This window comes from Apium graveolens, chromosome 11, assembly GCF_009905375.1.
Source record: "Apium graveolens cultivar Ventura chromosome 11, ASM990537v1, whole genome shotgun sequence".
Classification (NCBI taxonomy): domain Eukaryota; kingdom Viridiplantae; phylum Streptophyta; class Magnoliopsida; order Apiales; family Apiaceae; genus Apium; species Apium graveolens.
In genome coordinates, this window is record NC_133657.1 from 87685664 (window position 1) to 87709837 (window position 24174).

The 24174-nt window shown below is 35.4% G+C and overlaps 1 protein-coding gene across 1 annotated transcript; it reads right to left on the reverse strand.

Moving 5' to 3' along the window:
- Positions 1-1776: 1776 nt before the first annotated feature.
- Positions 1777-18786, reverse strand: LOC141695672 (uncharacterized). Its single transcript, XM_074499901.1, has 7 exons — positions 18678-18786; positions 18034-18236; positions 4315-4547; positions 4086-4232; positions 2352-2418; positions 2174-2272; positions 1777-1866 (listed from the first exon to the last, which is right to left on the reverse strand). The coding sequence occupies exons 1-7, from the start codon at positions 18784-18786 to the stop codon at positions 1777-1779; spliced, it is 948 nt and encodes a 315-aa protein (XP_074356002.1).
- Positions 18787-24174: the final 5388 nt, after the last annotated feature.

Consider the following 24174-nt stretch of genomic DNA (forward strand, 5'->3'; position numbering starts at 1 on the left):
CCAAATAAATAATGAAATCATTAAGTAAGGATAATTGAGTAATTTATCGAGATATTGTACAACTAAACTTTTAATGTTTCGTCTAATATCTATCCATCTATACTATTATATCAAAAATGAAATGATAATAGTTTGGTTGATAATAATTATAGTAATATTTAAAATAAAACACTCTCATAAATAAATAAATATTCATAAAGGAATTATAATATGTCTAATGGTTTTCGTTAAAACAAAATAATTTTTAAAATTCACCCGGACGGGCTAAACAAAATTATACTATTGATCCAGTTTTAAATAAAAAATTAAAAAAATTACATATAGTTAGTTGTATTTGAAAAATTGGGCTAAAATAAAATAATAAATATTATTGATCCCACTAAAAATATTATATTATTGTACTAGACTATAACAAAATAAAAATTTGAAAGGAAATCCGTGAAGTCGATATGATATCATCAAACTAAAATAAAATAATACAAATTATCCATTTGGTCTAAAATAAAATAATAATCATCCCGGGCTAAAATAAAATTAAACAAAATAGTAATTATAATTAGGTGGATTTGATTGATATAACGGGCCTCAAGCTAACATGTATTTTTTGTTATTGACACATTAAATTTTACCATTGTTTCGGGTTTAAACATATTAAACTAATATAAATCTGAATATACACTACTAGAAATATGGGATCAGGCATCGGTTCAGAACCGATGTTAAAAAAAAACTGAACCGATGTCTTCACGTGTGATGTTAAATGTCATCAGCCTTTGACATCGGTTCACAGCCGATGTCTATTACAATGCTATACATCGGTTTTAAGAATAATTCTGATGTCTTTGCAACAAATTTCAGCTTATATTACAGTATTTCTAGGTGAATATGAGTATATTATGGGGTAATTATCCATTAAAACATGAAACCTACAAGCTCTAAAAGACATTTTTTTTAAAATTTTTCAAACAAACCGATGTGAAAGTCTAGATCAAACATCGGTTATGTTGTCTGACCGATGTGAAATGCTTCATCAGACATCGGGTACTTTTATCAACCGATGTAAAATACCGGGTTAGACATCGGTTTCTTTTATTTGGTGATGATAAATCCTTTTGTTTAACATCAGTGTTTTTTTCTAACCGATGTTTAATCTTTAATATTATAAAATTTAAGACATCAACTATTGAAAATTCGATGTTATTTGGCTTAAAATACATTAATTTTTTTACATAACCGATGTCAAATGACTATTTGACATTGGTTTTTGTAGTTCTTTTTCTTTTAATATTGTTTCACCTGATGTCTTTTGTTCATTTTTACATCGGTTTTAAATTACCATTGTGATGTTAATGTACTGTAAATTGCATATGCCATCCTGGTACTATTAATAGCCCAGGGAACCAATTGCATTTTCAACCAGAAAAATACCAACAATATGCAATACATCCAACCAAATTTGTAAAAACATAGAGGTATACATTGATACCAAATTTACTAACATTCAATCCAACAAGAGCACAATTCGGACATTAAATTCCATGTCTAAAATAAACATCCCAACTAAAAACAATAAAACCCAAATTCGCTAGTTATTACATCCAACATTCTAAACATATTTGACTAGTTAATATGTACCACTTGTCAAATTTCTACAATTCCAAACATAAATCACAATGATGGATGTAATTGTCACCAAACATCCGTTAATTAACCAGCAAACACAACATCAATTCACATAGTTCAGAGGAAAGTTATATATATAGATACTTAGTATTTTTACATCTTATCTTGGATAAATTCAAGTACCTCCATTCGCACCTCATCCAGCTCTTGCCTTGTGTGGGACTTTCGAGTTTTGGCTGCCCACTAAATAACACAAGTAAAAATTAGCAACCACAATTTCCATATGTATAATTAAATATAAACAGAACCAGTTATTTATAATTTAACCAGAAGAGGACATTTTCTATATTTAACCGTAATTTTCTTCGTCAATCCAAAACTATACCAGATAGTTCCTTATCACTAATAGTTATCTATCATTACTAATAATAAAAACAAGATCCATTTGGAAATCACTAATAATAAAAATGGCACTCATAATTCATCTGTTCTGAAAAACTACACAAAAAAATTATACATGCCATCTATCGGAAATGATTTGCATATATACCTTGGTAGTAAAAGATAGCTCCTTATCAGCAATGATATCTTTCATGTATCGCATTATAATATAGCCACATGCAACCCCTTCTGGTTGTTTGGGAGATCCCTGTTACAATATAAAATCTGAATTAGCTCCAGAAATTAATTAAAATTACGAAGTGATAAAAAAAATACAAAAAACTTACAAGAAGATTCTTTATCCGAGGAGCTTTATTTCCCCTTCCAATTTGAGCATTGTAGGATTTCATTGCTCTACATTGTAGAACAACAATAATATACATGATTATTTTTCAAAAGGGAGAATATTTACTATATATATTTATATATAGTAAACAGAAATATATTACTCTGTTAATGATTTTTCCAACTCGTCAAAATGTGTTGGTGTTAGGTATGAATACAACACAGAGGGGGGGGGGGTGAATGTGTTTTGGCTTAAATGTTTGATTTTTGATCGACTTTGGCTCTAGCAGTTGGTTGTTGTCAATGATTTAGTAGAACAGATGTTAAACATAAATAACTATGCAGATATGTAAAACAAAGATCTTTAAAACTTACTTAATTTTATATTAAAAATCAAGCAGTGTTTTGCTACAAAATCTCTAAGTTCTTGTTTTAGAACTTAGCTTCTTTCTTGAGAGAGAATACTCAATTTTCTATCTTGATTGTTACTTTTTAACTAGAGGACCAGTGTTAACTTTATAACTCAATTAACTGCTAGTTTACACAGTGGATAATAAACATGCTATTAGCTTTTCTAAACTGTCACTTGTCATATCTATTTCCATTTCTGGCTTAGCATATCTTTAACATCCCGTGTTTACTTTAATCTCCTCTGTCAGTTAATCTTTGCCATTGATCTTACACATCTCTCAAGCTGCTTTTTGTAGACTTGTCAATCCAGCTATGTGAATTGTTTCTTGATTTGTAACCTTGAATATTAAACCGTTCTGTAATTCTGTACTTAGAGAAGTTTCTTCACTTCGAGATCTCCAATTAAGCTGTAGAGAACTCGACATCTCGATAGGCATGTTGGCTTGTCGATATCTCTGAAACTTCATTGTTGACTTGACTTATCGACAACTCTGAGTTCTCTAGTAAATTTTGGTTATCGATAACTCAGAGTTCTCTAATGGACTTTGGCTTATCGATAACTCAGAGTTCTCTAATGAATGTATACTTGTCGATATCTCTGAGTTCTCAAATGAGTATCTGACTTGTCGATATCTCCAATAGAATTTCCTGAGTTCTCGATAGGCAATTCCTGAGTTCTCGATAGGTCTTTCTGAGTTCTCGAATGAGTTCTTTATAACATTAATTCTGTGACTTGTAGAGATCTTGACTTAGAATGTTTTTCACCAAACAGAATTATTCAACTCCAAGCTTCTTCATAATTCTTCTGAGGCATGACCTTCTTGATCTTCTTCCAGATAGAATTCTTAGGCTTGACACTGTTTAGGGAAAAATGCTCCAGTCTGCTCCATTTACATTTTACAGACATTAAGTTTTACAAGTATGAATTACAGATTAAGGTTACAATACAACTAATCTTAGGGTTGGCCCCAAGCTTAACTGATTGCTAATAACTTTGTCAGCATCAGTAATCTTTGACATCATCATGTTAATGACATTGATAGCTTCAGTAATCTTTGACATCAGATCATTGAAGATTAATGACATTGTTAGCTTCAGTAATCTTTGACATCATCTATTATATATTACAGTTGGATGTGGCAGAGGGTTCAGAATATAAATATCGCCATCCCAAATTACAACCAAAATCGAGTGGCAACTATGTTTATAAAAAGAAAAAAGAAAAACATAAGTCAGAAATTTTAAAAAAATTACCTAAATAGATTAATTTGTAAAAGCATGTCTAAATTAAAAATACTTACTTATGATTATGTGGCATGAAGTACATGCGATAGGGACTACTCTCTTTCAATCGATTAACAAAATAAGAATGAAAAGATTTGTTCAACGTAAATGTAGCTCCTGGATCGAAAAATCCATATAAGACCACATCATCATTCTTCCTCTCAATCTTAATCAGTCTTTGCAAGAGCCTACCAGGGAGTGAATTACATTACTTATAATATTCGTATAAAACATGAATATTGAATATGTAACGATAAAAAATTAACTTACGCCATATAATCAGATATTGCAGCTTGGCCAATCATATCGAACTCCAACAATGCTTTCACATTTTCATGCAATATATAAATTGTTTCCTCAGTCCCAAACACGTCTGAATCACACGGAATCGGTATTGACTCCCCAGTGGCTTTCATGAAGACTGCAGCATGTTTGTATAACACCTTGTACTGCTTTGGCACATTCTTGTTTAGCTTCATTTTGCTATAATCATCTTGAAGTTTCTACAACTCATCTTTCCGCTTAGACTGCCCATGCAACACTTCTGTTAGGTCACACACACACACACTGTAGAGGGGGTGAATACAGTGTAAATTACAATCAAATTGAACTTTAATATCTCAAGTAACAGAAAATAAACTTTATTGAAACAATAAACTCTGTTACAGTATGGAACTGTTACCTCTCAGTGATGAACAAATATCACGAGAGCTGCTAGGGTTACAATGAATAATCTTCTCGAATATGATAACACTTATATTGTAAACCCTATGTCTGTGTTTATATACTACACAGTTACAAGATAATCGCTAATTGATATGGAATATAATTCTGCTTCCTAAAATATATCAATCAGATATCTTTTCTTCCAAGTATTCTATTCTTCATAGAATTCCTTCTTCATGCATATCTATTCTTATGTTTATCTCGATCTTCTTTCCTTTAATCATCTATTGTCCTTATTTGAACGTCCTTCAACACTTAAGTTCTGATATCCATCTTCTGATAATTATCTCCTGATAATATAAGTACTGATATCCTTAAGTCCTGACTTCCAATAAGTACTGATTTATCCTGTTTAAGTAAGATCTGAAAACTAAACATAAATCATATTAGCCATGACATTATCAAATATATCTAACAATCTCCCCCAACTTGTAAATTAGCATAATATACAAGTTTAACAGATATTTGATGATGTCTAAAACATTAAGTACAAATGCATGAGAATTAGACTAGATAACTACAACTTACAGTCCTTAAAGCTTTACCAATCTTTACCTTCTGATAACAGCTTCAGTCTGTACAAATATCAGAATTTAATCAGTTGTAGATCTTGACTTGGCTTCATCTTCTGATCTCTTTGATGTCAGGAGTTGTTCTGAGATAGTTCTTCAACAAACATTTCTCAGCATATCTAAGTTCATCAATCATCCTCCTCTAGCATCTTTAAGCTCTGCAGTATCTTCACCAATTTGAAAGATTGCAGTCCTGAGATCATTAATCTTTGCTTTTCTTATATCCTGATCCAGTCTGATCAAATAAGCTTTATCAGACTCAAGATTGAATTCCACAGCCCTGTAACCCAGAAAGGTAGTTATAAACTTAGCAGTGTTGGGCTTCATTTCAACTATATCACCCTTGTGATCTCTGTACTTTGGAACATATGTACTGTCAGACTTAACTGAATAAAGCCTTTTCTATCTCTGAATCTGATCCTTTAAATAGTTTGAAGCACTTCCTGTCAATCTGTCATTCACTTGAAGTAAGAACAGTACATGCTCCAGTTCTTCAAAATGCTTCAAAGGAATGGCATTTTGCCTTATATGATAAACCCTACCATTTGTCATGAAGTACAACAAGATGTGTTCTTTCAAGTAGGTATGGTAAACCATTTGTACAGATTCCAGTTGATTCAATCTCTCAGGAGTTGCTCCAATAACTGGTTCACTCAAGGAAGTTGGATCATTGGTAGTGTTCTGTATTCTTCTTTCATCAGCACTTCCCAATCCAGTTTTATCTCTTGCTTCCTTTCCAGTAACTACTCTTGCTTCAAAACCACTTACAGCAGTCTTCAAAGGTTGAGTCTGTTTTCTTTAGTGAATCCTGGTAGGAGTGTCTTTGATCTATCTTCTGATATCAAGTTAACTTGAGCTATGTCAGAGGTTACTTGCTTCTTCGGAATATCAGAACTTACTGTCTCTTGACTCTGAACAACTTGAGCCATGTCAGAGGTTGTCTTAAAAACTTTTCTTGAAGTCAGAGCAAGATCATCCTTTTCATCAGTGATTTCTTCATTCTCAGGAGGCACATAAACCTTGATAGGTTCACCAACTTTTTCTTTACCCTTGGATCTTGGATCTATCTGCGGTTGTGATTTAGCCAATGTTGCTTCAGTATTTGTCCTTTCTTTTATCACAATGCCTTTGAGTTTTGGAAGTGTCTTTTTACCAGAAGCTTCAGATTTAGATGTGACTTTTACTTATTTAAGTCTGGCTTCTTCTTCCATTAAACTCTCCAAGTCCATTCCTGGATTTTCCTGAAGAAATAACTGTCTTGACATTTCTTCATCAAGATCTAAAAGTTCATCAGAACTTATCCTTTTACCAGTAGCAGAACTAATTCTTTTTCCAGTATCAGAACTTGTCCTGTGACTTGTGATTTCAGCTTTTCTTGATGAGAACCCTCTACCTTGACTATGACCTCTACCCATTCCAGAGTTTCCTTGGTCATCCCTTTCATCATCCTTCCCCTTCAGTGTCTTATCAGTTTTGCATTTGGACTTAATTACTTTCTCCCCCTTTTTGGCATCAGCAGGTAATAGAAGAGAGACAAGCAATTCCACTGAGGCTTGGATTTCATTAAGTTGAGATTGTTGAGAAGCTTGATTTTTCGGAATATCATCAATCTGAGCTTGTTGATTCTCTTGAGTCTTCTCAATATAAGTAACTCTGTCAAAGGTAGGTTGGAAGAACTTTTTATTATCAATCTAATGAACTTGTTCTTGCTTTATTAGTTCTTCCCTAAGATGATGTAACTCTGCATGAGTAATGGAATGGAGACCTTGTAAATATTTAGTACTCAATGCAGTGACTCTAAGCTGTGTTTTGAAATCATCAGTATTTAACATTTCATCAGCTTTAGTCAAGTGCTCAGCCAGATGCTGTGCAGTAGTAGCACAGGTAACTGAGTTCCATTCCATGGTCCACTCCTGTCCTGCAGGAGTTTCACTCCAAGGCACTGGTGCTTCTCTTGTAACAAAATTCTTAATAAGTTCAGATTTAAGAACAGTTTGTTGAGGGGCATGTCCTGAAGGACCTGCTTCATCAGCATCTGCATTTGGAGCAGCATCACCAGTATCTCCAGCATTTGCAGCATCAGAACGTACAGAATCAGTATCTTCTGATAAAATAACAATATGAGTAGCAATGGAGGCTTCAGCAGCATCCTCTAATTGCTGATCTGGTTCCAAGTTCTGATCAACAGCCATATCCTGATGCTCACCTATATTCTGATCATCAGCATCTAGATGCAGAGAAGGTGTAGTAGATGATTCTGGAGTTTGAGCAGCATCAGTAACAGGTGTTGTTGATGGATTAGTTGTTGTTGGAGCTTCTAAGTAAAGTATCTCAGGCACAACCAGGTTTTGAACATCAATTTCAGCACTTGTGCCTGGATCAACAGGAGATACAACATTTTGAACAGGAGACACAGATGGTGTGTTTGCCATTTCAGTAGCAGCTTCCTGATTTGGAGTTAATGGAGAAGCAGTGGCTTTAGCAGAATCTGATTCTTGTGAGATCAGAGATTTCTGATCTCCTTCCCTAGCTGCTGCTTTCTCATCATCTGAAACTGGCCTTTTTGCCCTCTGTTTCTTGTATCTCTTTGAAGGTATGGATTTCTTGGGAGTTTCAGCAACAGTCATTCTTCTAATCCTTTTGAGAAGCCTAGATCCCCCAATTGCAGAATCCTTCTGAGAAGGAACTTTCTCAGCTTCTTTGACAACAGGTTCTGATGTAGAAACCTGTTCATCACTGTCAGATTCATCTCTCAGAACAATCCTCCTTCTCTTCTGAGGTGTTTGAGAAACAGTCTTTGTCCTCTTAGGCTTGGAAGATGAAGGCTTCACAGTAGGTGCTGAGGATGATGGTTGAGCTTTCTGTGAAGTGGAGAGATATGATTTGAGATATGTTCTGAGGGATGGTTGAGTAGTATGAGAGGTATGTGCTGTTGGTTGCTGTGATGTTTGAGGTGTGGTGGTAGATTGGATATCAGGATAAACAGATCTGTAGGTATCAGGATCAGCATTTACTAAGATCTGTTTTACAGATTGAGGAATCTGCAAGGGTCTAACCACCTTTTTCTTAACATCAGCATTTATCAAATCATTAAAGGCTCATTTTGCAATTTTGAAAGATGGAGTTAAGTCAGTGGTAGGTTGGGGGTTATCAGCACAACAATGGTTAACAATAAGTTGACAAAATCTAGCAAAGTATACAACATTCCTATCTTTTGTCATCCTATCCCCAATAAAACCTATCACAGCAGTTGCAAAATCAAAATGAGTTTGGTTAATGATAGCATACCCGATGTGCTGACTCATTATGGGTATAGCATCAAAGTTGGAACATTTATTCCCAAAAGCTTTGGTAATGTAGACAAAGAAGAAGCTCCACTCCTTTCTGATATGAGCCCGTTTCAACTGCCCAAGCTTTGCCAAACTCTACTCATACCCCAAACTAGCCATGAACTCTTTAAGAGCTGATTCCTCCGGAGTTGAAAAAGTACATCCTTCTGGTAGATGTAGGGCCTTGCGAATTGTACCAGGAGTTACCCCATATATAGAATCACCCACTTCGAAAACAATACTAGGAGTACCATTTTGACCACCATTATCAAAGTTTCCAGTCCTCCAAAATGTCAGAACTTGTTGGCTTGAAAAGGTTGAAGGTTGGGTCAATACATACCCGATTTCACTGTGTGCAAGAAGATCTTGCACAAAATGCAACTCAGACGGAGCTTCAGCATTATCAAGAATTGCAGCATAGTTGTTTGGAACAAATTTAGCTCCATCAATGATCAAATCCTTAGGTGCCATGAAAATAATCGAGATTTAAGAGTGCCTGCTAGGTGTTTGATAAAATGTCTATTTGAAAAACCAACGTCAGGAGATGAAAGAGAGTAAAAGTGTATAGAGAGATAAAGTATAAAAGTGAATAAAAGATTAAAAATCCTCTCTCTGTCTTACTTATACTTTGTAAAAAAAATGTTACCGTTGGACACCTGTCAGACATGCAGTAATAACGAATAGTTAATGGGCACGGGAAAACAGTAATCATTACTTACCCACTTGCAGTTTTTCTAGGAAAAACCGTTCCACTTACCCAGTTATTCCATTAATCAAGGTAAATTAGTTTTAATTCAGAATTGAAACTGTTTCCACTTATTCAATTATTTTTCACTGCAATACCAATATTCTGAAAAAAATTCGAGTGAGAATGACCAAAATAAATCAGGTGAGCAAGTACTGATAAAGTAAAATCAGAACTTAATTTAAAACAAAATTTATATGGTCATCAGAATATGAATATGTATCAGGATTTAACAATGCATGACAAAATATCTCATAGACAAGATCTTGAAAAAAAAACAAATTTCATTAATATATCAAGAAAATACATTCATGAAATTTAAATTACATCAGAACTTTTTACAAGATTGTCCTAAGCTGCTAAACCTAACGTCAACAGCCTTTGTCCTAGCTCAAGAAGCAGGGCAAGGCTGACGATGAAGAAAAACAGGAAGAAGAAAATAAGTCATTTCTTCTTCCTACTCTCGACAAACAGAATAGCGAGTCGTATGATTCGCTCTTGCTGGCGGAGAGCTTCCAGCCTTTCTTCCTCCAACGCTCCAGATGGCGATGGTAATCCATGTAGAAGAACAGGAGGTGGGTGAGTACCTCCTGGGGAATGGAGTCCCATATCTCATCAGGAATGGCAGTGACATGCCATTCCTACTGCCAGGCTTCACAGCTCAGCTCCATGTTGAATGTTTCATAGTTCAAAAACATATTGTAATTGACCATGGTGTTTTTGATAGAAAGAGTATGAAGATGAGTTTGTGATAAAAGAGTTGATGTGAAGGCTGATGTGAAGTGGTTGTTTATATAGGCAAAAGAATGCCAGGAGACGCAAGGGAATTTAATGCTGACAGGTAGAATTAATCCAATGACTGTTTTTCATCTCCCTAGAATGGGAAGACGAAAAACAGTCACTGGAAGTGTAAGTCAAGGTTAATGCACACAAGTAACAAGTAAAAATTATTGTACATGTACGTGAACCCCTATCCTTAATGATATTGACTGTTAATATTCTACCCAAACATAGTCTGATTTAAACTGAAACTGTTTTTAGATTTTATGCACAAATAAATCAAGTAAAGAATCAGAATTTAATACCAGAACTTAGACTTATATCAGAACTTAACAGTTACCAGAACATAATTTCTTAACTCGAAAAATGAATGCCTATCTTAGTAAGTCCTCACACAAATTCTGATTTAGATTCTTCAGAACTTATTCATCAGAACATGCAATCAGAAGTTGTCCTCAGAATTTGTGCAATATGACACAGAAACTGTTCATCTAAAATAACATAGATCACCACAGTAATTTTTATCATTCATATTGAGTGTTTAGTGTGTGCATTAAGCTAAATATCAGACAAAAAGTAAAGTCTGATTCACTTCAGTACATCTTAGAAATAAGGCATAACTAAAACTTTACTAAAAACCTGTCATTATTCTGAAACCTACTATTGAATGAATTCATGCTTGAGTCCACCTCAACTATTTTGTGCTAATTTTGTGCATCTTTTTAAATTCTATTTTATAGTGGCTTTTCAGTGTAAGTGAGTCACGACTGCTTATCAGAATTTATGCTATTATCAGAGTATTTCTCCAGTAATCATAGAGTGTGAAAAGTCACCAAGAAAATATTTTGCTTTTCTGATGCATATTTACTTAATACCAGCCATGCACTTGGGTCGTCCCTTCCACATTTTTACTCTAGATCTCAAAGGAGTACCTGATTTTAATCCATGATTATTTTCTTTTTCTTTTGATAAGAGAGGTTTATCAGCACTTAGTACATTCAATAGATTTACTAGCATCAGAACTTAACAGATGAGAAGCAATATTCTAGTTTATGACTTAGTAATAAGATAGACAAAGTAAACTCAACTAAGCTCAATTATCAGAATTTGCTTGTGTCATTAGATTTCCACAGAAATAATTACTTCTTACATGGGATCCCTAGTTTATTGAAGACAACTAGGTCAGCATCTAGCACATATATCCTCATAGGATTGAATAGTCACATAAATAGATATATCATTTTCAGAGTTTAGAAAGTTACATCAGACAACAGTCAGTACTTAAACAAGTTTTCAGTTAAGCACAGAATACACAAAGAGAGTAATTTCTGTAAATACTGATCATAAAGTCTGATACATCAGAACAAAACTAAGCAGATTTATAGAAAGAACCTGAAACCATTCCAAGTTCATTTACCAATCTTGTAAAAGTAGCTTCACACAGTGGTTTTGTGAAGATATCTGCTAGTTGTTGATCGGTTGGAACAAAGTGCAATTCCACTGTACCTTCATCCACATGTTCCCTTATGAAGTGGTACCTGATGCTGATGTGCTTTGTCATTGAGTGTTGAACTGGATTACCTGTCATAGCAATAGCACTTTGATTATCACAGTAAATAGGGATTTTGAAATATGTTAACCCATAATCCAGTAACTGATTCTTCATCCAAAGAATATGTGCACAACAGCTTCCTGCAGCAATGTACTATGCTTCTGCAGTTGATGTGGAAATTGACTTTTGTTTCTTACTAAACCAAGAAACCAATCTACCTCCAAGAAATTGGCAGCTTCCACTTATGCTTTTCCTGTCAATTTTGCAACCTGCAAAATCTGCATCTGAGTAACCTATTAGTTTAAAATCTGATTCTCTGGGATACCACAATCCCAGATCAGCTGTTCCCTTAAGATACTTGAAAATTCTTTTCACAGCTGTTAAGTGAGGTTCTCTTGGATCTGCTTGAAATCTTGCACAAAGACAGGTAGCATACATGATATCAGGTCTACTAGCAGTTAGATAGAGTAGAGAGCCAATCATACCTCTGTAATCAGTAATATCTACTGATTTACCAGTATCCTTGTCCAGTTTTGTTGCAGTGGCCATGGGAGTGGATGCACTTGAACAATCTTGCATTCCAAATTTCTTCAGCAAGTTTCTGGTGTACTTAGTTTGACAAATAAAAGTACCTTCTTCATTCTGCTTAACTTGAAGGCCCAGAAAATAGCTAAGTTCCCCCATCATACTCATTTGATACCTTGACTGCATCAGTTTGGCAAACTTTTTGCAAAGTTTGTCATTTGTAGATCCAAAAATGATATCATCAACATAAATCTGGACCAAAAGTAAGTCCTTTCCATGGTTGAGGTAGAACAGTGTTTTGTCTATAGTTCCTCTAGTAAATCCACTTTCCAGAAGAAAATGAGCTAAAGTCTCATACCATGCTCTAGGAGCTTGCTTAAGTCCATAAAGTGCTTTATCAAGCCTGTAGACATAATCTGGATGTTTGGAATCTACAAAGCCTGGAGGTTGTTCAACATATACTTCTTCCTCCAATTTTCCATTGAGAAAAGCACTTTTCACATCCATTTGAAAGACAGTAAACTTTTTGTGAGCAGCATAAGCCAAAAATATCCTTATGGCTTCTAACCTAGCAACTGGTGCAAATGTTTCATCATAATCAATTCCCTCCTGTTGAGAATATCCTTTTGCAACCAGCCTTGCCTTATTCCTTGTAATTATGCCATCACTGTCAGTTTTGTTTCTGAATACCCACTTTGTACCAACAACAGATCTATTCTTTGGTCTTGGTACTAGGGTCCAGACTTTGTTTCTTTCAAATTCATTTAACTCATCCTGCATTGCTTGCACCCAATCAGCATCTTGAAGAGCTTCTTCCACTTTCTTTGGCTCAGTCTGAGAAAGAAAAGAATTGTAAAGACATTCATTTGAAGTACCTGTTCTAGTTCTATCACCTGCATCAGGATTTCCAATTATCAAATCAGGTGTATGTGATTTAGTCCACTTCCTTGCAGATGGAAGGTTTTCTCTAGAACTGGATGCTCCCCCATGATCCATGCTGTCTCCATTTTCATTTTCTGATGCTCCCCCTGAAACTATGCTCTCTGAGTTGGATTCTTCAGAATTTAGATTTTCAACACTATCAGAACTTGGCTTATCAGAACTTGACGAATCAGAACTTGAAGAGCCAGATGTATGTTCTGATGCTTCTTGAGATGTGGTAAGATCTTGAGTATGCTCCCCCTGCATAGGTTCATCTTCCTTTGGCGTAGTCACCACAGTTTCAATAACATCAGAGTTTAATCCATCAGAGTTTGCATTATCAGGACTTAGATTGTCAGGATTTTCAGTATCAGAATTTGAGTCTTCATTTTCAAATCTCAGCTGATCATGATCAATAAAATCTTCAAGTCCAGTAATCTTCTTGTCATCAAAGGAAACATTGATAGATTCCATGACCACTCTTGTTCTCAAATTATAGACTCTGAAGGCTTTTTTGGAAAGTGGATATCCAACAAAGATTCCTTCATCAGCTTTTAGATCAAATTTGGATAGCTGTTCAGGATGAGTCTTAAGAATAAAACAGTTGCATCCAAATACATGAAAATACTTCAGATTTGGCTTCTTTTTCTTCACCATCTCATATGGTGTTTTCCTTGCTTGTTAATGAGTGTTGCATTTTGAGTAAAACAAGCAGTCTGCACAGCTTCAGCCCATAAATAGGTTGGAAGCTTTGCTTCTTCAAGCATTGTACGTGCAGCTTCAATGAGAGTTCTATTCTTCCTTTCAACAACTCCATTTTGCTGTGGAGTTCCAGGAGCATAAAATTCCTGCTTAATTCCATGGTTTTTGCAGAACTCTTCCATTATCAAATTCTTGAACTCAGTGCCATTATCACTCCTTTACAGGATCTTTGACCAATTTATCCAGTTGTTTGACATGATCAATTAAGATAGATGCAGTTTCACTTTTTGTGTGCAAGAAGAAATACACCCATGTGTATCTGGTGAACTCATCCACTATGACCATATCATATTTCTTCTTTGTAATAGACATGACATTTACTGGACCAAATAGATCAACATGTAGAAGGTGATAAGGCTCAAGAATTGATGATTCAGTCTTGCTCTTGAATGAGGATTTTCTTTGTTTAGCCTTCTGACAAGAATCACAAAGGCCATCAGGAGCAAATACTGAATTTGGCAGTCCTCTCACAAGATCTTTCTTGACTAACTCATTTATATTGTTGAAATTTAAATGAGAGAGATTCTTATGTCAATTCCAGCTTTCTTCAATTGATGCTCTACTCATCAGACAGATTGCAGAACCATCAGTACTTGTTGAAAACTTAGCTTCATAAATGTTACCACGCCTGTATCCTTTCTGAACAACTTTGCCTTTAGATTTACTCACAACTTCACAGTGTTCTTCAAAGAAATTAACATGATAACCTCTGTCACAGATTTGACTTATACTCAGCAGATTGTGTTTAAGTCCTGAGACCAGAGCTACTTCTTTAATGATGACATTCCTAAGATTGATATTGCCATATCCCAATATTTTTCCAATGTTGCCATCTCCATAAGAAACACTTGGGCCAGCTTTCTCCACAAAGTCTGATAGCAGGGCTTTATTTCCAGTCATATGTCCTGAACATCCACTGTCCAGAACTAGGATATTTTTCCTGTTGCCCTGCAATCACAAAGACCACTAATGATTAGTTTTAAGGACCCAGACTTGCTTGGATCCTTTGGCCTTATAAAGTTTGTTAATATTTGCAGCGGATTTAGCATCAGAGTTTATGTTAACATTTTTCTTATCAGAATTTACATTATCAGACTTTGAATCAGAATTTACACTAGAAGGAACAATGGAAACTTTCTTTAAAGAAGGTTTTATTTCATAATAATCATAGTACAAAATATGATATTCCTTAAAAGTATAAATGGAATGCCATAAACTACCACAATGAAAACAAGGATTTTGTGGCTTATATCTAACATACTGACTCTTAACTCCTGACTTTGAAGGTAAGGAGTTTATGTTCTTATTCTTCCTGCAAAAAGAAGCCAGATGGTTAGAACTTCCACAGTTATGACATGTTTTCCTAGGAGCTTTAGGAACAGGCTTATAATCATTGCTTTTATTCACACCTTCCTTTCCATTCCTATTTTTCCTAGGTGATTTTACCTTGTTTGCATTCTTAACATCTTTCAGCTCATGCTTAAGCTGCTTCTTAGTCATTAAACCTACGTTTACTTCAGCTGTCTTTTCCTGTTTATGTTTGTCAGTAGTTAATCCTTCTTTAACTTCTGATTTCTCATTATCAGACTTTACAGTTACAAACTTAACAGGTTTTAACTTTGGCTTTTGCTTAACAACAGGCTTAATTTCTACAGTTCCTTTATCATTCTTATCCTCTCCATAACCTAAGCCCTCTTTCCAATTTTCACTACTTAGCAAATTTTGAGTTGTTCTGCCAGAGTTAGTCCAAGTCCTGATAATCTCTCTTTCCTTTTTTAACTCAGTTTTTAGAGATTCATTCATTTTTAGCACTTCATCCCTAACATAAAAAGCATCATCTCTATCCTTCTGAGTTTGATGGAACATAACTAACTCTTTTTCTAAGAAATCATTTCTTTTCTTAAAAGCAAGATTTTCAGAAGTTAATCTTTCACATGTTAAAGTTTGATCTCTATAACTAACAAATATGGTTTTAAGATATCTTCTCAACTCATTAATATCATCAGTATGAAACGCATAAGTAGTCTGAGGTACCTTTGATTCAGCAGCTTCAGAACTGCTTTCAGAACTTGCTTTATCAGCATTTGCCATCAAAGCATAATTCTCCTCACTTTCAGAGTCTGAGGTGTCTGTCCAGCTTTTCTTCTTTGTGACAAGAGCCTTGCCTTTGTCACCCTCCACTTTCTTGCAATCAGGAGATATGTGGCCTTTCTCACCACAGTTATAGCATTTGACATTGGTATAATCTCCTCTATCAGACTTTCCTCCTCTGCCCTCAGATTTTCTGAAATTCTTCTTATCAGAACTTGTGCCTTTCCTGGAAAACTTCTTTCCCTTCCTGAACTTCCTGTATGCAATCTTTGTGATCCTTTTTACCATAAGAGCATACAGCTTCATCATCTCCTCATCAGCATCAGTCTCAGGCAAGCTTTCAGAATCTGAGTCATCATCACTTTCAGAACTTGATGACTCAGTATCAGACTTTGTGAAAAGAGCTTTACCATTGTCTTTCCTTGAGGTAGCTGCCTCAGGGGATTCTTCTTCAGCCTTAAGAGCAACTGTCCTTGACTTTCCTCCTTTCCTCTTGCTTCTTTTTTCCATCTCAAGTTCATGAGTCTTGAGCGTTCCATAAATTTCATCAAGAGTTGTTTCATCAAGATTGTAGTTGTCTCTGATTGTTGTTGCCTTCAAATCCCAGCATTCAGGAAGAGTTAACAGGAATTTAAGGTTTGAATCTTCAAGATCATACTCCTTATTAACCAGTGACAAATCATTCAAGAGTTTGACAAATCTATCATATAAATCAGTCATTGACTCATTAGCCTTTGAGTCAAAGTGTTCATACTCTTGAGTGAGTATTGTCTTTCTGTTCTTCTTAATTATATCAGTTCCCTAACACCTTGTTTCCAGAACATCCCATATCTCCTTTGCAGTCTTGCAGTTTATTACCCTGTTTGACATTACATTATCAATGGCACTATGCAGTAAGTGTCGTACCTTAGCATCCTTAGCCATTGATGCGATATCTTCAGCAGTATAATCACTCTTCACCTTTGGTACAGTCTTTGCTGCTTCACCTGCAACTGTAACAGCGAGCTTGGTTGGTTTGTGAGGTCCTTCCTTGATTCTATCAAGATATTCTGGATCTGTTGCTTCTAGAAACATGGTCATCCTCACCTTCCATATGGCATATTCAGATGGTCTCAGTATGGGAACTCTGATGGTCTCATACCGACTTTGAATTTGTGTCTTTGGTGGTTCTTCAGTTTTGGTAGGCTTACTTGGAGTTTCTGTGTCAGACACGATTGTGTTTGGATCTTAAACTGTTTGTACGTTAACAGATAGGCTCTGATACCACTTGTTACGTCACACACACACTGTAGAGGGGGTGAATACAATGTAAATTACAATCAAATCAAACTTTAATATCTCAAGTAACAGAAAACAAACTTTCTTGAAACAATAAACTCTGTTACAGTATGGAACTGTTACCTCTCAGTGATGAACAGATATCACGAGAGTTGCTAGGGTTACAATGAATAATCTTCTCGAATATGATAACACTTATAGTATAAACCCTATATCTGTGTTTATATACTACACAGTTACAAGATAATCGCTAATTGATATGGAATATAATTCTGCTTCCTAAAATATATCAATTAGATATCTTTTCTTCCAAGTATTCTATTCTTCATAGAATTCCTTTTTCATGCATATCTCTTCTTATGTTTATCTCGATCTTCTTTCCTTTAATCAGCTACTGTCCGTATCTGAACGTCCTTCAGCACTTAAGTTCTGATATCCATCTTCTGATAATTATCTCCTGATAATATAAGTACTAATATCCTTAAGTCCTGACTTCCAATAAGTACTGATTTATCCTGTTTAAGTAAGATCTGAAAACTAAACATAAATCATATTAGCCATGACATTATCAAATATATTTAACAACTTCCTTTTTCTTTTTCTACACAGAATTAAATAAAACAAGAATAATCGGTTATTATTGATATAACTACTATAGAATGCAACAATCAATTCAGAGTATATTGACATTATTTTTATATAACATACCGCCACAGTTGGGTAGATGATCAATTCATGAGGCCATGCTACGTGAGAGCCAACTGCTTGGCGTACAACCTCAATTTCACCAGGTATGGGCACTGGAACCGACGCCTCTAGCTGGATGTGTCCGTCAACCGACACACGAACATGTACGGGCTTTCGAGGCACTCCGTGTACTGAAACATTCATCTCTTCGTGATCATCAAAAACTGTTCCAAAAGCAATTAGTTGAACAATGTATTTTCAGTCTGTCATTAATTACAGTCAAGCATAAATAATAAATTGTAAAATCAGCAAGTACGAATACAACTATACAAGAGCAATAATTTACCTAAACTGCAATCAGTAATTAATCACATCCGAAATAACTCTAAAGCATTTTATATAAGTACAATTAAACAATGTAAAATAATTAGAGAAAAAAATAATGCCATCAATCAGTAATTATGGATGAATTACTTATATGATTATAACAATGCAAAATAAAAGAAAAAAAAAGAAAAATTTAACAATATATTTTACACATTATAACACAATTAAAGGCAAATATATATGGTTCATTCAGTCATCCAAATTCCCATTAAGATATATATTTTATATAAAGCTACATCATCAGTCAGTAACGATATTAGGTGCAGGGGTTTTAGTACCAGTATTTTTAATCCAAATTCCCTCAACATTAGGTCTAGCAGTATGAGCGACATCATCAGTAGTGACATCAGTTGCGGGGACTTCAGTGCAGAATGGGGGATGTTCCATGGTCGTGTCTCCTAAGTCATCTTCATTATACAATTCATGTTAGTCTCGAGTTGTGGAGGACAGTACAACAGACCAGGTAGCATCAACGAGATCTTCAAGGTAAAACACTTGCTTGACTTGGTCAACATAAACATATTTATCTTTTTTGTGACCTTGTCGACTAAAATCCACAAGTGTGAACCCAAGATCATCAACCCTTATTCCTTTATCACTTTATCATTACTTGCCCATTTATACAGGAACAAGGGAGCTTTGAATGCATGGTAGTCTAATTCCCATATCTCTTGTATGATACCGTAAAATGTCAAATTACTTTCTACGGGGTTCAAATCCTTGGCACTAGACACCTGGACCGCTTTAGCAATGACAGACACCCCGCTGTTTTGAACAACGCGTATGTCATCTTGTTCCTTTGTAAAATATTGCACTCCGTTCATTAGATAACCTTGATAAGTTAGTATTGAAAATGATGGCTTGGCAGCGAACCATCTTATCGTATATGAAACACCTTTGTTGTTCTCCCTTAGTTCATCATTCACCTACAAATATGATAAGAAATTTTAAATCCTAAATAGCTAATAGTTGTCATTACACTATAGATCAAAGAACCTAATACAACACTGACTTTGTTTTGAAACCAATCAGCAAAGAGCCGATTGTGCTCTCTCATGAGCCAATGTAAGCTTTTCCTTTTTCCTCGATGAATTTCTTCAAGATATTCCTTATGCATTCTGAAAAATGCATATGGAATGATATATTAAAGATACATTACAAGACTAATTACTGGATAATGAGGAATTGAAAACAACAAAGTGCATAAACTCAGGGAATATATGGAAATACTTCAGCGTTGTTTAGAAGGACATGTAGATGTGCTTCATCTCGCTCCTTCTCTTCCACTGATTTTATTATCACAACGGATAATGGACCTGATATCTTATTATTTTGGTCCTTTGGAAGACCGGCGGTGGAGTAATTCTGACTAAGAAACTCCGTGCAGAATTCTACAGACTCTTCTCCAAGGTAACTCTCTGTCATACAACCTTCGGGATAATAACGGTTTCGAACATAACTCTTTAGTACTTTATTAAACCGTTCAAACGCATACATCCACCTATAAAATACTGGTCAACATAAGCGTAGTTCCTGAACTAAGTGGACTACTATATGTACCATTACATCAAAAAATGACGCATGGAAAACCTTTTCTAGATCGCACAAGGTCAGTATGACATCTGACTGCAGCTTATCCAGTTTTGACACGTCTACTACTTTGTTGTACAAAGCATTAAAAAAGAAACACAATCTAATAATTGTGACCCTAACATGCTTCGGAAGAACGGAGCGTATTGCAACCGAGAGTAATTGTTGGAGAAGGATGTGGTAATCATGTGACTTCAGCCCGTAAATATTCAACTCAGGCATGGAAACACAATTTTTTATGTTCGATGCATGTCCGTATGGAAGTTTCATCGACATTAATGATGACAAGAAAGTCCTTTTTTTTGCCTTTGACAAAGTAAAGGGAGAATGAGGCAAATAGGTTTTCTTTACTCCTACTTGGGGAGCCAAATCAGATCTAACGCCCATTTCCATCATATCACAACGGGCTGCCGTACTATCCTTTGTCTTATGGTGCATATTTAGTAATGTGCCAATCAAACTATCACATACATTCTTCTCGACATGCATGACATCAATACAGTGCCTAATATGGTGAAATTTCCAGTATTCTAACTCGAAAAATACTGACTTTTTCTTCCATGGACTTTCAACCTTCTTTGCCTTCTTCATTTTCTTCCCAAATTCAAATTTGATTTGTTCTTGCTCTGCTAACACTTCTTCTCCGGATAGGGTTCGACGCGGTTGCCCAAACTCTTGTTGTCCATTAAAAGCATCCTTTTGCCTTCTATAAGGATGATGTAGAGGCAAATATCAGCGATGCCCTTGGTAGCACATTTTCCTACTATGAGTCAAATATTTAGCTACGGTGTCATCTCCATAAACTGGACAACACTTATAACCCTTATTGACGCAGCCGGATAAATTTCCGTAAGCAGGGAAGTCATTTATCGTCCACATTAAAACTGCTTTTAAAGTGAAAAATGATTTGTTATACGCGTCATACACATTTGGTTCCCTTTCCTCCCAAAGCTTTTTCAAATCATCAATCATCGGTTGTAAGTAGATGTCGATGTTAATACCAGGCTCATGCGGGCCAGGGACCAAAATTGACAACATCATAAATTTTCTTTTCATACATAACTAGGGAGGAAGATTGTAAGTCACCAATATGACTGGCCAACAACTATATCTATTAGATAGGCCATTATTATGCGGGTTTACACCATCCGCCGATAAAGCCAAGCGAAGGTTTCTCGGTTCACTACCAAAGGAGGGCCACCTATAATATATATTTTTCCAAGATGGAGAGTCGGCCGGATGTCGCATTTTACCATCTTGTGTCCGCTGTTGTGCATGCCAACACATTAGTTCAGTGGTGGAAGGAGATTTAAATATACGTTTAATTCTAGGAATTATTAGAAAATACCACATGACTTTGGCTGGAAGATTAACCCTTTCTTCACCTTTCTTTGTCAACTTCCACCGAGAAAGTCGACACTCAGGACACTTGGTTGCATCAACATGTACACCCCTGTACAGTACACAGTCATTCGGACATGAATGGAACTTTATATACTCTAGACCTAAAGTGGAGAGGTTTTTTTTGCTTCATATGCACTACTAGGTAACACATTATCTTTGGGAAGTAGAGACCCAACAGAAGAAAGGAGGTCAGTGAAGGTACTATTGGTAATACCAAACCTAGATTTCTAGTTATGCAACTTCAACATCGACTCTAACTTAGTACAGTCACTACCCTCATATAGAAGTTGCTCAGCATCGGCTCCGAACCTCCTAAACTGATATGAATCGTTATCATATTGACCCGAGTTATATGCCGCTTCACAAACATCAACAGTTTCCGAAGCAGCGACATGCTCCTAATCTTGCTCTAACGCTTCATCAGAGGCTTGCTCAGGAGGTTGGTCTGGAGCTTGCTCTTCAGGTGGACAACTAGCACTTGAAGATTTAGGACCCGTAGAAGCAGTCTCCCTGTGCCAAACCCAATGCACATAACCTATGTTATGTCACACACACTGTAGAATGGGGTTGAATACAGTGTTTAGCACAATCAAATCGAATATAAGAACTTAAGTAACAGAAAATAGTTTTTATTCAACACAATAAACTCTGTTACAATATGGAACTGTCCTCTCTCAGTGATGAACAAATTATCACGAGAGCTGCTAGAGTTACAAAGAATAATAACTTCAATAATCGTAACACTTATAGTGTAAACTCTATGCCTGTGTTTATATACTACACAGTTACAAGATAATCTTCTAATTGATATGGAATATAATTCTGCTTCCTAAAATATATCAACTAGTTATCTTTTCTTCCAAGTATTCTATTCTTCATAGAATTCCTTCTTCATGCACAATTCTTTCTGTCTTAGTCTCGATCTTCTTTCCTTTCAATCAGCCGCCTGCCTTATCTGAAAGTCATCTTAAGTCCTGATATTATCTCCTGATAAATATCTTCTGAACCTTAAGTTCTGATAACTTAAGTTCTGATATCTTAAGTTCTGTCTTCAGTATAAGTGTTGATTTCCAGTTAAGTACTGATTTATCCTGTTAGGTAAGATCTGAAAACTAAACACAAATCATATTACATATGACATTATCAAATATATCTAACAATCTCCCCCAACTTGTAAATTAGCATAATATACAAGTTCAACAGATATTTGATGATGTCAAAAACATTAAGTACAAATGCATGAGAATTTGACTAGATAACTACAACTTACGGTCCTTTCAGCTTTACCATCTTTAACTTTTGATAACAGCTTCAGTCTGTATAAACTTCAGAATTTAAGTAGTTGTAGATCTTTGACTTGGCTTCAACTTTCAATTTCTTCTGATCTCTTTGATATCAGGAGTTGTCCTAGAGATAGATCTTCAACAAACATCTCTCTGTATATTCAAGTTCATCAACCATCCTCCTTTTAGCATTTATCAATTCAGCTGTATCTTCTCCAGTTTGAAAAATAGCTGCTCTGAGATCATTTATCTTAGATTTTCTTATCTCCTGATCTAGTCTAATCAGATATGCCTTGTCAGACTCTAGATTGAATTCCACAGCCTTATAACCCAGAAAAGTAGTTATAATCCTAGCAGAGTTAGGCTTCATATCGACAATATCACCTTTGTGATCTCTGTACTTGGGATAGTATGTGATGTCAGACTTTACAGAATAAAGCTTCTTCTGTCTTTGAATTTGAGACTTTAAATATCTTGCAGCACTATCTGTTAATCTGTCTTTCACTTGAAGTAGGAATAGAACATGTTCCAGTTCTTCAGAATACTTCAGTGGTATAGCATTTTTCTTAATCTGATATACCCTTCCATCTGTCATAAAATATAACAAGATATGTTCTTTCAAGAAGGTATGGTAAACCATTTGTACAGATTCAAGTCGATTCAATCTTTCAGGAGTAGCTCCATCACCTGGTTCACTTAAGGAAGTTGGATCATTGGTAGTGTTATGTACTCTTCTTTCATCAGAACAACCCAACCCAGATTTATCTCTTGCTTCCTTTCCTGTAACAACTCTTGTTTCAAAACCACTTGTTGCAGTCTTCAAAGGTTGAGTCTGTTTAGCTTTGGTGAATCCTGGTAGGAGTATCTTTGAAGGTTTAACATGAGCAATGTTAGAGGTTTCCTTTTCCTTATCTTCTAATATCAAGCCAACTTGAGCTATGTCAGAGGTTGCTTGCTTCTCTGTCATATCAGAACTTACTATATCTTGACTTTGAACAACATGAGCCATGTCAGAGGTTGCTTGAAAAATCTTCTTATGCATCAGAGTAAGATTAGTATCTGCTTCATCATCAATTATTTCTTCATCCATGATTGGCATATAAACCTTTACAGGTTCATCAACTTTTTCTTTGCCCTTGGACCTTGGATCAATTTCCATTTGTGATTTGGCCTTGGTTGCCTCAGAATTTGTTCTTTCCTTTATCACAATACCCTTAGGCTTTGGAAATTTCTTTTCAACAACAGAAGCTTTAGATTTTGTCTTGACACCTTCTGCTTTGAGTCTAACTTCTTCTTCCTTTAGACTCTCAAAGTCCATTCCTGGATTTTCTTTAAGAAATAACTGCTTTGAAATTTCTTCATCAAATTCTATATATTCACCAGAACTTATCATTTTACCAGTATCAGAACTTATTCTTCTCCTAGTATCAGAACTTGTTCCTTGACTTGTAATTCTAGCTTTACTTGACGAAAGTCCTTTGCCTTGGCCTTGACCTCT

Excerpts from the sequence above, each read along its gene's own strand:
- LOC141695672 (XM_074499901.1), bottom strand. The coding sequence starts at position 18,786 with ATGGAACATCCCCCATTCTGCACTGAAGTCCCCGCAACTGATGTCACT. Across the intron at positions 4,548-18,033 it reads TCATCTACCCAACTGTGGCG|AAACTTCAAGATGATTATAG; the intron begins GTATGTTATATA and ends GATGAGTTGTAG. Across the intron at positions 2,273-2,351 it reads CTCGGATAAAGAATCTTCTT|GGATCTCCCAAACAACCAGA; the intron begins GTAAGTTTTTTG and ends ATATTGTAACAG.